Here is a 14,731-nt window from a genome sequence, read left to right as displayed (position 1 = left end):
TGCATGTGTTAGTATGTTGTGCTTATAAATTAGCGATCTATCTCCACTTCAAGCTAATTCACCAACTCTACTGATGTCACCACCTAACAATTCATGATGCTTAGTCAAACATTTTAGATCTAAATTAAAATATTGTTGCCGAACACGCATAGTATAGTGTGTAGAAACAAAGTCTACAATCTAGCTTATACGTGATGCTTAGTCATATTCTTGATCACCTCATTGGCCATAAATTAGTTGAACAATTTTCTATTTTTTGCAATCACTAATATGTGTATATTTTGTTTCTCAAAGTTTCTCAATTTTTTTAATTATAAATAGTCTATAACCCATCCATCTATTTTGCATAACAATCTCTACAATCCTAATCCAAAAAACCATTTTTACTTGCTAGAAACTTACATTAATCTTAGTTCACTAAGATGTCTTTAAAAGTTTTGTCTTCAATAATCTTACTCCTATGCCTCAATCAAGCGTTATTCACTACGGTGAGTTCCTATCATGTCCCCTCCTAACCACCGCGACGTTACATATATCCCCCTCGACATGGCGATGATGATCAGGGAGGAAACCCTCCAACTCCAGTGATATCACAACCTAACAATTCACCAACGACAATGACATCACCACCTGGCATGTCACCTTCGCCAATGTCATCACCACCTAGAATTTCAATGACACCAATACCATCACCACCTAAATCACCAACCCAATGCCTTCATTGCCTAATAAGTCACCTACACCAACTCTGGAGATGTCACCACCTGGAATGTCACCGACATTAACACCATCACCACCAGGAAAGTCACCAACTCCAACTCCAGTAGTTTTACCACCTAATAAGTCACCTACGCCAACTCCAGTACCATCATCAACTAGCGTGTTATCAACTCCGAGGGCGTCACCGCCAGGCAAGTCCCCAACACAAGCTCCAGTGCCATCACCACCTGGCAAGTTCCCAAAGCAAACTCCAATGCCATCACCACCAGACATGTCCCAAATTATAGAGCCAGGCAAGTCGCCAATGCTAATTCCAAGTCCATCACCACCTGTCAAGTCCCTAACACTGGGCCCATCACCACCTGGCAAGTCACCCATGCGAATTCTGTTGGAACATTTATAGGGTAATGGGTTTGAAACTCATATGGGTATGTACTAGAAGAGGAGGAGGTCTAGTATGCAAAAGGCTAGAGTGCATCAAGTGGCAAAACGCATTAAACCAAGGGAGACAGAAGACTGGCCGCGAGTCGCGACAACCGTCGCGAGTCGCGACAGGCTTCGCGGGTCGCGACCAGCGCCTCGCGACTCGCGAGCTTCTTCGCGAGTCGCGACGCGTCTTCTGTCTTGGAATGCGAAAAATGCCTGACGGTTTTATATCCGTTGTGATGTTTGTTGATCATTTTAATGACTTTAAGGTCCTTAAATCAGTAGATTAAAGGCCTTTGATGGTGATTAAATGGGGGTTATGTGATTAACCTCTCTAGTCAATGAAAGGTTATTATGCTTATATAACCTTGGATTCCTATGAGTGAGGGTTAGAAGAAAATCAGATTTTCTATTACTCTCAAAATCTTCTTGCTTTGCTTAAGAGAAACCTTGCAATCTTCTCTTGAGTGTTCTTCACAAACACAAAACATAAGTTCTTGTTGATTCACTTAGAAGATCATCTAAGTGGATAGTTTTTCTCCATTGTATCTCATTAGTTATTTCGTGTTAACCCGGTGATCCTAGAGGGGCGAAATTAAACTAATAGGAAAGCGTAGTTTCCGTGCCTTGGAGTGGATATCCGGTTCTCTCATTGATCACAACCTAACAATCTATTAGTTTAATCTTCTCTTTCTTTTCGGATATGGCTCAATCACTCAAGGACATGACTATGAACTTCCAAAAGTTGGATAAGTTTGAGGGGGTGGGTATCGAGGTGGCAAAAGAAGATGCACTTCTTGTTGACCCTTGAATGTGGTGTATGTTTTATCAACCCTATGCCACCACTCCCGGAAGATGGAGAGGAAGAGCTCTTGAGACTACTAGGAAGAGGATAAAGTGGGAGAATGATGACTACATTTGTCGTGGTCATATTCTCAACTCTCTCACCGACCCGTTGTTTGATCTCTACCAAAATGTGGAGAGTGCAAAGGAACTTTGGGATGCTCTTGAGGCCAAGTACATTTCGGAAGATGCTTCAAGTAAGAAATTCCTTGTTAGTAATTTTAATTCTTTTAAAATGACTAATGATCGGCCTATTATGGAGCAATTCCATGAGGTTCATCATATTTTGAACCAAATAAGATCACATGGTATGGTGATGGATGAGGCAATTGCGGTTGCCTCAATCATTGACAAATTACCAAATTCTTGGAAAGATACAAAACATCTTTTAAAACATAAAAAGGAAGACATGTCCATGGAGCAATTAGGAACTCATCTTCGTATTGAAGAGGGGATCCGGGCTCAAGATGGGGTTAAGGATACTACTCCTAGTATTCCTAAATCTACCGTTAATTTGGTAGAGGTTGGTGGGTCTAGTAAGACCAAGAAATCCAACAACACACAACAACAACAATAACAAAACCAATGTTGCAAACAAGAAGAGGAAGACCCTCTCTTGTTGGATATGCAATGGTCCTCATCTTAAGAGGGATTGTCCTTCTAACAAAAAAGAAGACAAAGAACACACAACCTAGTGTTGTTCAAAACCAAGGTAACAATGCACATGTTAATGTAATTGAAGAAATGCATTTTGTTGCTATGATTTCTGAAATTATGTGTGTGCAGGTTGATGATTCTTGGTGGATAGATTCGGGAGCCTCTAGACATGTGTGCAATAACAAGGATTTCTTCAAGTCTTTGAAAGATTTGGATGATGGTCCAATCTTGTATATGGGGAATGATTCTACGGTAAAGGCTAGAGGCATAGGCCAAGTAGAATTGTTGTTAACCTCGGGAAAGACTTTAACTCTCCGGGATGTTGTGTATGTACCGGAAGTTAGGAAGAATCTTGTGTCAGGAGGTCTCTTGAATAAGTATGGTTTTAAAGTTGTTTTTGAGTCGGATAAATTTGTACTTTCCAAGGGTGGTATTTTTGTTGGACAAGGTTTCTTTTGTAATGGAATGTTTAAATTTAGTATTGATAATAAAATTGGTACTAGTTCTATTTACATGCTTGATGTTTCTTCTCTATGGCACAATCGTTTATGTCATGTGAATTATCGTAGATTATATGACATGTCTAAAATGGGGTTGATACCTCCTTTCGATTTAAAGTTAGAGAAGTGTCACACTTGCGTGCTAAATAAAATTAAAAAAATCCTTATCCTAGTGTGACTAGACAAACGGTATTGCTTGAATTGGTGCATAGTGACTTGTGTGACTTTCATAGTTCACCTTCTTTAGGAAATAAAAATATATTGTAACTTTTATTGATGATTTTTCAAGGTTTTGTTACATATATTTATTATTTACTAAAGATGAAGCACTAGAAAAGTTTAAGACCTTTAAAATCGAAGTGGAACTCCAACTTAATCAAAAGATTAAAAGACTTCGAACGGATAGGGGTGGTGAATATTATAATCCAAGTTATTTTAGTTCCATTGGTGTAATTCATGAAACAACCGCCCCATACTCACCTCAAAGTAATGGTATAGCGGAAAGGAAAAATAGGGTCCTAAAAGAAAGGTTATACACTATGCTTTCTAATTCGGGTCTTAATGACGGTTTTTGGGGTGATGCAATTTTAACTGCATGTTACATTTTAAATCGAGTTCCTAATAAAAGGAATAAGACTACCCCTTATGAACTTTGGTGTAATAAAAAGCCTAATCTCAATTACCTTAAGGTATGGGGTTGTAGGGCAATTGTCAAATTGACGGAACCTAAAAGGAAAACTTTAGGTAAAAAGGAATTGATTGCATTTTTATAGGCTATCGGTACATAGCAAAGCCTATAGGTTTTATGTCATTGAGCCCAATGACTTTGTCTCTATTCACTCCGTGATAGAGTCAAGGGATGCAATATTTGATGAGACTAGATTCTCATCGATTCCAAGACCAAAGGACATGATACCTAGTACTAGTTCCAATGTTGTAGATGACATTTCAAATGATCATGATACTACAACACCGGAAATTAGGAAAAGTAAACGAATTAGAAAAGAGAAATTTTTGGACCGGATTTTCAACTATATTTAGTTGAAGGGTCAAGGGAGTCAATTTCGACTCAAATTTCATATTGTTACAATATGGAGGAGGATCCTAGGTCCTTTGATGAGGCTATGAAGTCTCATGATTCTGCTTTCTGGAAAGAGGCAGTGAATGATGAAATGGATTCTATAATGGGTAATCACACTTGGATTTTAGCTAATTTACCTCCCGGTTGCAAACCCCTAGGTTGTAAATGGATTTTTGTAAGGAAAAAGAAAATCGATGGAACCATACTAAAACATAAGGCCCGGTTAGTGGTCCAAGGTTTTAGGCAAAGATATGGTATCGATTACTTTGATACTTATGCTCCAGTAGCTAGAATAGCTACTATTAGACTATTGATAGCATTAGCTGCGATTCATGGTCTAGTAATTCACCAAATGGATGTAAAAACTGCTTTTCTTAATGGTGAATTGGAGGAGGAAGTGTACATGAATCAACCTGAAGGGTTTGTGGTTAAAGGTCAAGAAACTAAAGTTTGCAAATTAGTTAGATCTTTGTATGGTCTTAAACAAGCACCTAAGCAATGGCATCAAAAATTTGATGAAGTTGTGTTGTCTAGTGGGTTCAAAATAAATCAGTCCGATAAGTGTGTATATAGCAAATTTGATAATAACGGTAAAGGAGTTATAATTTGCTTATATGTTGATGATATGCTTATTTTTGGGACTGATTTGGAACAAGTGGAAAAGACCAAAGTCTTCCTTTCCTCTAGCTTCTCCATGAAAGATTTGGGTGAAGCGGATGTTATTCTAGGTATTAGAATAATAAGAGGGAAAGGGTCGTTTTCTTTATCACAATCTCATTATATTGAGAAAGTGGTCAAGAGGTATAATGAGTCAAATTCGACTCATTTTGCTACTCCTATGGATCCTAGTATTCACTTGGTTCCGAGTAGTGGTACTCCAATTTCACAATTGGAGTATGCAAGCTTAATTGGAAGCTTGATGTATGCTATGACTAGCACTCGGCCGGATATAGCCTTTGCTATTGGCAAGCTCAGTAGGTATACTAGTAATCCTAGTATGTTGCATTGGCAAGCATTGAGAAGAGTGTTAAGGTACTTGAATAAGACCTTGGATTATGTCATAACATACAATAGAGAACCTTCTATCTTAGAAGGTTACTCGGATGCTAGTTGGATTTCGAATAAGGAAGATTATTCATCCACTAGTGGTTGGGTGTTTCTTCTTGGAGGAGGTGCCATTTCATGGGCATCCAAGAAGCAAACATGTATAACGGATTCCACTATGGCATCGGAATTCATTGCTTTGGCTTCTTGTTGCCAAGAAGCGGAATGGCTAAGGAATGTGTTGAGTGAGGTGGACTTATGGGTGAAACCAATGTCACCTCTTGCTATCCATTGTGATAGTGCATCAACCATAGCTAAAGCATATAGTGAAGTCTACAATGGCAAGTCAAGGCACATTGGAGTTAGACATAGCTATGTGCGGGAAATGATAAGGAATAGTTGTATAACTATTAATTTTGTTCGGTCTAGTTTGAACTTGGCGGATACGTTTACAAAACCGTTGTCAAGGGAACTAGTGAACAAAATGAACAAAGGGATGGGTCTTAAGCCTATTGATCAACCTATGGTGAAGGAAAACTCTATTTGATGTCTAATACAACGTTAGATCTCAAATTCAAGGAGGATAGTACTTCTCTAAGAGGTTGGGAGCACTTGTTTAATACATCCCGAGGTTAGTGCTTGTTGCTACAATGATAAAGAGGTTGAATTTTATTCTTAATAAATCTTTGATAAGGTGCTCAATTGTAGGAGCATGTCGGAAAGATTTACCTATGTAAGCTAGAAGTTTGGCCGCTTCATCAAGTCTAAGGCTTGACTTGGAATGCTTATGAATGGATATGGACACCAAGGCTTCATAGGTGTCGGAGGTTTTAAGAACCTAGTTTATGTTTGTGTGTATTAGTAACTTCAATAATTTGTAATGGTTATATGATTCAAAGCTTTGTCTATCATTATGATCTAAATTATTGTAAAGATTACTTTTACTAAATGGAAATTCAATCGTTAGATATTTCCATGATGCATGAACATGTGTGTTTGCGATTTATAGCAAGTTGAAAACTTTTCAACATTACCCTATAAATGGGAGGAGGATTGTTGGAACATTTATAGGGTAATGGGTTTGAAACTCATAAGGGTATGTACTAGAAGAGGAGGAGGTCTAGTATGCAAAAGCTAGAGTGCATCAAGTGGCAAAACGCATTGATAAACCAAGGGAGACAGAAGACTGGCCGCGAGTCGCGACAACCGTCGCGAGTCGCGACCAGTGGCCCGTCGCGAGTCGCAACAGGCGTCGCGGGTCGCGACCAGCGCCTCGCGACTCGCGAGCTTCTTCGCGAGTCGCGACGCTGTCTTCTGCCTTGGAATGCGAAAAATGCCTCGACGGTTTTATATCCGTTGTGATGCTTGTTGATCATTTTAATGACTTTTAAGGTCCTTAAATCAGTAGATTAAAGGCCTTTGATGAGGTGATTAAGATGGGGGTTATGTGATTAACCTCTAGTCAATGAAAGGTTTGATTATGCTTATATAACCTTTGGATTCCTATGAGTGAGGGTTAGAAGAAAAATCAGATTTTCTATACTCTCAAATCTTCTTGCTTGCTTAAGAGAAACCTTGCAATCTTCTCTTGAGTGTTCTTCACAAACACAAAACACAAGTTCTTGTTGATTCACTTAGAAGATCATCTAAGTGGATTGTTTTTCTCCATTGTATCTCATTAGTTATTTAGTGTTAACCCGGTGATCCTAGAGGGGCGAAATTAAACTAATAGGAAAGCGTAGTTTCCGTGCCTTGGAGTGGGATATCCGGTTCTCTCATTGATCACAAGCCTAACAAATTCCAGGGCCATCACCACCTGGGAAGTCCCCGACTCTAGGGTAGAGATGTAAATGGATCGGGTTGGGGGGGGGGGGGGGTGGAGCGTCACCCGCATCCACCCACTCCACTTGATCCATCCATCACTCGCATCCATTTGTAACCGGGTTAAACGGATGGATCGGGTGATTAACGGGTGAAATCAAATAGTAGTAGGAGAAGAAAGAAAAATTACTAACAAGAACCACTAATCCATTTATATAATTCTACTTACTATGTAAAATCGTCTCTAAACTAACCATAATCCACATTATTAACATTTATATATCTATATTATCATCTTGTAACTTTTGGGCTATAGATTAATAAAGCTATAAAAATAAAAAAGCCCAAAATTAAAAAACTTATATATTTTTTACTTTAGACGGGTGACGGATTAGGTGGTAAACGGATCATGGGTCGGGTTATGGATGAAAAAATATCACACGAATCCGACCCGCATCCATCACCCGATTATCCGTAGCCGGCTATCATCCGTTTAAACTGGGTTTTTCACCCACTTAATAAACCGGGTGGAGTGGATGGTCGGGTGATCCACTAGATATTGCCATCTACTCTAGAGCCATCATCTCCTGGCAAGTCACCCATGCCAACTCCAGTGATGTCACCACCTAATAATTCACCAGGGCCAATGACATCGCCACCTAGCATGTCACTTTCGCCAATGTCATTACCACCTGGAATGTCATCGACACCAATACCATCGTCACCTGAAAAAACACCAACTCCACCGCCTTCACCACCTAATAAGTCACCTACACCAACTCCTGAGAGGTCACCACCTGGAATGTCACCGATATTAACACCATCATCATCTGGAAACTCACCAACTCCAACTCCAACTCCAACTCCAGTAGTTTCACTACCTAATAAGTCACCTACACCAACTCCAGTGCCATCATCAACTAGGATCATACCAACTCCGACATCATCACAACTAGGCAAGTCCCCAACACAAGCTCCAGTGACATCACCAGTTCCCATGTCCCCAACGCCAACTCAAGGGCCATCACCACCAGACATTTCTCCAACTCCAGGGCCTGACAAGTCGTCAATGCTAACTCTAAGGCCATCACCACCTGGAAAGTCCCCAACTCCAGGCCCATCACCACCTGGTAAATCTCCCTTTCCAACTCCAAGGCCATCACCACCTAGTAAGTACCCAACTCTAGGGCCACGACCACTTGACAAGTCCCTGAATCCAGGGCCATCACCTCCTAGCAAGTCGCCCATGCAACCTCCAGTGCCCTCACTACCTAGCACGTCCCCAATTCCGGTGCCATCACAACGTAGCAAGTCGCCAATGCCAACTCCAAGGGCACCACCACCTAGTAAGTCCCCCAACCCAACTCCAATGCCATCATCACCTAGCACGTCCCCAATGTCAACTCCACTACCATCACTACCTGACAAGTCGCCAGCGGAACCTCCCATGCCATCATCCCCTGGGAAGTCCCCAATGCTAACTCCACTACCATCACAACCCGATAAGTCACCACCACCAACTCCTGGACCATCACGACTTGGAAAGTCGCCAACACAACCTCCCATGCCATCACCCCCTGGGAAGTCCCCAATGCTAACTCCGCTACCATCACAACCCGACAAGTCAGCACCACCAACTCCTGGATCATCACCACCTGGAAAGTCCCCAACCCTGACTCATGTGCCATCAAAATCGGGCAATTAACCATCACCAACTCCAGGGGCATCACCACCTGGAAATTCTCCATCGCCAACTCCATGGGCATCACCACCTGTCAAGTCCCCAACGCTAACTCCTGGGTCATCACCACCTAAAAAGTCCCCAACCCAACTCTAGGGCCGTCACCTCCTAACAAGTCGTCCATGCCAACTCCAGTGCCCTCACTACCTGGAACATCCCCAATCCCAGTGCCATCACAACCAGGAAGTCGCCAACGCAAACTCCAGTGGCATCATCCCCGAGAAAGTCCCCAATGCCATCATCACCCGCCAAATCACCAACAACAACTCTATTGCCATCACTAGCCGAAAAGTCCCCAACACCAACTCCTGTTCTATCACCACCCGACATGTCTCCAACCCCAACTCAAGTGCCATCATCTCCCGAAAAGTCACCAACACCAACTCTTGTGCCATCACCACCTGACAAGTCCACAATGCCAACTCATGTTCCATCACCGCCTGGCAAGTCACCAACACCAACTCTAGTACCATCACCACCTGGCAAATCGCCGGTACCAACTCCATTGGCATCACCGCCTGACAAATCACCAACACCAACTCCTGTGCCGTCACCACCTGGGAAATCGCCAACTCCAACTCCGGTTCTGTAACCACCTCGCAAGTCACCAACTCCAACTCCGATTTTGTCACCACCTACCAAGTCACCATCAACATTACCATTAGGTAAGTGTTTTATAAACCCGCTTAAATTAAGGGTTTCTGCTAACATATTAAGTGACTTGCCTAGACTTCCATTTGGTAGTCGACTAAAGCATCGATGTTGCTCTATCATTCAAGGGTTGACTGATCGTGAAGCATGCTCGTGTGCTTGCACTGCCATCAAAGCTAATGTTTTGGGGACCAAGCTTAATACTTGTGTCTCCTTGAGATTGTTGATCAAAAATTATGGAAAAAGGATACCACCTGGCTTCAAGTGTTTTTAAACGTATTAATCAGTCTTGTTTGGTCAACAAATTCCAAGTATTATATCCTTATTTCAGTAATTTTGCAGCATAATAATGTATTATTGTAATACTATATGTATTTCTATGTTATATGGTTGTTTATGTTGGTGAGAGAAAAGTTGATCGCCTTCAAGCCTACACGTCTACGTTGTTACGTTTTACATTAATGTGAGAAAAATATAGATGGGTTTTCTTGAAAAAACATGTTTGATGGAGTTAGTGCAATAAAATGTAGAAAATTCCTTATTCAGTTGCAGTATTATTGACACCAGTTCAACAACCACTAAGGGCGGTTCAATTATTATAAAAGCCCTATTCTTAATTTTTGATAGAAAATAAGCCCTATTCAACAAAGTCAAAGTCGGATTTTATATTATTAGTTTAGCGATAAAAAAGATTTAATATTTTAGGGGCGAAAAAAATGACATAGTATGTGGAAATTCTTTTCCTTTATCTATAATGAAATGACAAAGAAAATTCTGACGTGACATTCTGTAATTAAAAACAATCTTATAATTTATTCAATACCAACAATAAGAAACATTATGTATATTAGGAAATACTACTACAAAAATCAACATTTGGGCATTTTTGCGTGTTTGCTTACATCGCATATTGTAGGCGTGTTTTTGTTTCGCCTAAGCGGGATGAACGCATGCATATTTGTATTTGACTACCCCATTGTAAAGGCTTTGTATCGAAAATTAATTTGAAGTCACCAAAAAGTCTTCAAAGGAATACTCATAAACCTAATTGGATATGCTAAACTGTAGGGACAAATTAGGAACTTAGATTTTCCCGTCCAGACTCCATTGATGATCAAAATGAACCAAAGATTGAGTTCGAGGGTGAGAGTACAACACAGTAAGGAACTATGTTTCCATTCCTGGCCTGTACTAAATATTGATTCATGCCAATATTTGTGCAATAGAATAACCACATAATGTTTTTATGCACCCCAAAAAATATTAGTCTAAGTTGGTTCAGGAAACAGACAAAAGACTATTTTTTCAGTGACATGTTATTAGGCAATCAATTTACAAGGTCTTGATTAACAAAAATAACATGCGGGTGATAAAATTAATATGATTAATATTAGAACATTTCTTTAGGTCTTGATTAACAAAAGTAACATGTGGGTGATAAAATTCATAAATCATGCATAGAACAATCATATAACATGTATATAGAAATTAGGCAAGCATATAATAATGTACGAAAATAAATAAAAAGAAGAAAGGATTAGAATATACAGTAGACGATTATATATTAAAGATTTACATCAGAAAAAAAAAATAGTTAGTAACTTCAACATAAAAATAGGAATTTGTTCAAGTACCCTCACGATTATACCGTGGCTTGGGTCTGCGAGATTTAAAAATAGCAATCGTGAAGCTTGAAATGATGAATGTCAGCATGAATTCAATGTATGTATGAAAATATGCATTTGTTTATTTGAAAATATGAGTTTTTGTAAAGAGGTTTTGTAGAAAGAATAGTAAATTTATTCGTAGAATTGGAAGTGTTTAAGTGTGAAAAAACATTCTGAAATTTGTACGAAAATTTGTGGTACATATAAGAAAGATGAAACTTCACTTCACGCCCCAGCTGCGCCAGGCGCAGGCTGACGTGCCACGTGCAAATCCACGTGTCAGGTGTAGATTGGTGCACCTGACGCGACATCCCCGGTTGAAGCGTACACGTAATTTGCACTTTGAAAAAGATGTGTCTCACATAAAGAAGTGTGCTTGGCAGAGGAATCAATATGACAGATAAGTATATGTGGCAAAGTATGTGCCGAAATGGTGCGCTTGGCGCACCGCCTTGATTCTGACATGTCTGATAACTTTGTTTACAAAACGTGTTTTAAAGATTTTCTTTTATCTTTTAACTCCTGAAATCTGACTTTACGGGATAAAATCGGATTTTAATTATAAAAATATCTTTAAAAATATTTGTTTTATTTAAATAGAACAATTAATTATTAGTTAATAATTGAGTGGGCTTTTCACAGGATTAGGCTTAACATAAAATTAATTATAATGAATAATTTTTTGGGCTTTAAAATAGGACTTTAACACTTTTTCGAAATAGTTATTGGATGACTATTCAGATTGCTCTGCATTTGGGTCGGACCAATTAAGACCACGATATATTTCATAATCGGACAAATGGGGATTCAAGATTATGTGTCTGCAGAAGATTCCACTTTGATTGAGGTACAAGAAACCAAAAGTCAAAGCATAGGGTGTCGGGACAAAGAACGATTCTAAACGCCTTGCAGTTTAGAATTAATGTATATACGCCGATCTCTGCAAAACAAGGTTAGTATGGAGGACAATCACTACAAGTAATCGGATTACCTACAAAAGATGTTAGGAGATAGGTGCAAACAACTCAGTCAAAGCACATAATGATGCAATAATGCAAAGTTAGGCTTTGTAAGGATGCATTAGACGCTACAAAAATATTAAGGTTATGCAAAGTTAATGGATGACATGTCATGCAAGGTTAGGGTTATGCAAGACTAGCATGTATGAAATGCAATGTAAGGTTAGGGTTTTGCAAGACTAGGAGATCTGGATATGTAGAATGATTAGAAATAAGTAAAATAATTTAGTAAATAACTGGGGTCCGTAAACGAGGTTTGCAGATTATAATTTTTTGGGAGTTCGATTTGGAGGCACCACCATATATATGAAACCCTCGTAGTTAATCTGTCTTGAGCGTTTAGAGTTTTAACTAGGGATTGTTTATTGGGAAGTTAATAAGACAAAGTAAAATATCTCAAGAGACCATGGAATTGTCGGAGAGTCCTTCAGGGAAAATCAGAGCTTGGATCGAAAAATCAAAGGTTATGATGAGACTAGGTTAAGAGTCGAGTCTATGTCGGAATCTAGAAAGCATATGCTCTTGAACTCTAGAAAGTTATATCATTAGACCATGAATAATTTGTTTTATTGAAGCGCTCAAAACGCAATATGAGGATTCCTACGTATCTTTGTGGAATCATACCATCCGTAGTTCTTGATACGATTTCTCTTTTTGAAATATTTTCTTCTGTGCTCTAACTTTAGCTTAGGCCACTCTTTTGGGTTTTTAACCTAGCGTGCTTGAACATACCTTGAAAAAGGGGTTATGGTTGGTGAAAGGTTGAAAGGTTTATTTAATGGTAAAGGTTTAATTGATTTAAATAATGTAAAGATCAAGGATTGGAATTATATAGGCTATGGTTTCGATGGATCGAAGGATTTGAACAAGGGGTGGAACTTGTGTGCAAGCCCCCAAGTCTTTATCTTTTTCTCACATTTTTGAATCTTTTCTTTTTGTCATGCGCATTTTCTTTTGCTTTTGCTTTACTTTTTCCCACTTTGAATTTTTTCTATTTTTTTTTCCCTGACATTGAATTTTTATTATGTAGTAAGGCTTGCGCACAAGTTATTGGTTTAAAGTATTGGATGATTTGCAGCGTATTTGTGGACCTTTTATTTTGAATGGATTGTTTGGCTAATATGGCTTAAAGGATGATGGAGGGAAGAGGGGATTAACTCTTAATCCAAAGTATGTTCATTTTTTTTTATTTCAAATAACTTTTTTTTTTTATAATTATTAGTCAAGTTCGTTAGGTGATTTAAGTTTCATCATCGAATTAGAAGCATAAATAAAATGATGGAAGGCTAATGAAATTGAAAATACAATTTTTATTAATTAGGAATAAATAAAACAAGGCTTATTGGAAATAAAGTCCTAATTGTTGAAATAGAACAAGACAAATTCATTAATTAGGAATAAATAGAACAAGACAAATTCATCTCAGATACTGAATCCACCCATTGTTGAAATGCCTCTGGAGGCATGTTCATAACTTTTCCCTTACCCTTACCTTTATGTTTTACTGACCCATCACTAGGAGGCTGGAAGGAATAACCTATATCACCACTGGTTGGTGTATTTTGGTTAGTTGAAGTGGATAAGTTACCATCTTCATTAATTCAAATCCTCTTAGATCCACCTTCTTGAGTTCTCGTCTTCTTCTTGCATTTCTTGACAGTACTCCCTACAGGCTTCCATTGGTCTGCCCCTTTAGAATTTCCCAACAATGCTTGTCTTGAAACTCGGCATGTCTCTTCGAGTCACTCTTGTATATGGAAAATGCAGTCTTCATAACATCATCATCAGATTGACCGCTTGTTCTCCTTGCCTCAGCATGAGCATATGCTCCAACAAACTGTGAAACACTTGCATCAATCCTCTTCCAACGACTTCTAAGGGGCTCCATTTCTCTCTCCTTTAATAAATCAGACTCCCTAATCCCTTGAACCCTTTCTTCCCAACATCTGTTTCTATAACGTCTAACTTGGTCAAATGTATCAGTAACTCTACCCCAAAACGTATTTCTCTTTTGGTTCGTACCAACATATTTATCTGTACTAACCAGCAGCCATGATTTTACCAGGACTTCTTCTTCAGCGTGCGACCACAATTGTCTCGACATTTTTTCAGATTGCGTGTCTCCATCTTCACCATCATTGTCCTCAATCTTGTCTTCTTCATCATCATCATCACCTTCTACTGATGCAGCACGAGATCGCAATGAAGTATCAAATTCTGGAAGTGGCTCTCCACCTACCGATGCCTGAAAGTGTTGGGACATAGTAAGTACTGAGTCAGATTGAGAATATTGGAATTTCTCGGTTGAATTTGGAGGAAATTAGGTGAACGAATTTGGGTTTGAGAAATTTAAATTGTGTCGGGGATAATTTGATTGAGTGTTTTGATTAGGGGAACCTAAGATATGCATGGCATAATTTTGATACTCTAAAAAATTTATTGAGTTGGATTGCATTTCAAAATTTAGATCCAATTGAGAATAGTTTGGATCAGTTTGAGATTGTGTGGCCTTTTTGGATTTTGAGGGGTTTTTTCCTTCCACTTTTTGGATCCATTTTTCA

At 39.0% G+C, this 14,731-nt stretch overlaps 3 protein-coding genes across 3 annotated transcripts; all 3 read right to left on the bottom strand.

Moving 5' to 3' along the window:
• Positions 1-559: 559 nt before the first annotated feature.
• On the bottom strand, positions 560-1,098 carry LOC125491943 (uncharacterized). Its single transcript, XM_048634024.1, has 2 exons — positions 738-1,098; positions 560-696 (listed from the first exon to the last, which is right to left on the bottom strand). Exons 1-2 carry the CDS (start codon positions 1,096-1,098, stop codon positions 560-562), a joined length of 498 nt encoding a protein of 165 aa, XP_048489981.1.
• Positions 1,099-8,106: 7,008 nt separating this feature from the next.
• Positions 8,107-9,163, bottom strand: LOC104899369 (uncharacterized). Its single transcript, XM_048634023.1, has 3 exons — positions 8,947-9,163; positions 8,799-8,864; positions 8,107-8,747 (listed from the first exon to the last, which is right to left on the bottom strand). Exons 1-3 carry the CDS (start codon positions 9,161-9,163, stop codon positions 8,107-8,109), a joined length of 924 nt encoding a protein of 307 aa, XP_048489980.1.
• Positions 9,164-13,836: 4,673 nt separating this feature from the next.
• On the bottom strand, positions 13,837-14,433 carry LOC104899368 (glutathione S-transferase T3-like). The gene has a single exon (XM_010686543.2). The coding sequence runs from the start codon at positions 14,431-14,433 to the stop codon at positions 13,837-13,839; it is 597 nt and encodes a 198-aa protein (XP_010684845.2).
• Between the last annotated feature and the right edge of the window lie 298 nt (positions 14,434-14,731).

Source organism: Beta vulgaris, chromosome 7 (assembly GCF_026745355.1).
Source record: "Beta vulgaris subsp. vulgaris cultivar EL10 chromosome 7, EL10.2, whole genome shotgun sequence".
Lineage (NCBI taxonomy): Eukaryota > Viridiplantae > Streptophyta > Magnoliopsida > Caryophyllales > Amaranthaceae > Beta > Beta vulgaris.
The sequence above is the reverse complement of the archived record's forward strand: the minus strand, read 5'-3'. Positions and strand labels throughout refer to the sequence as shown.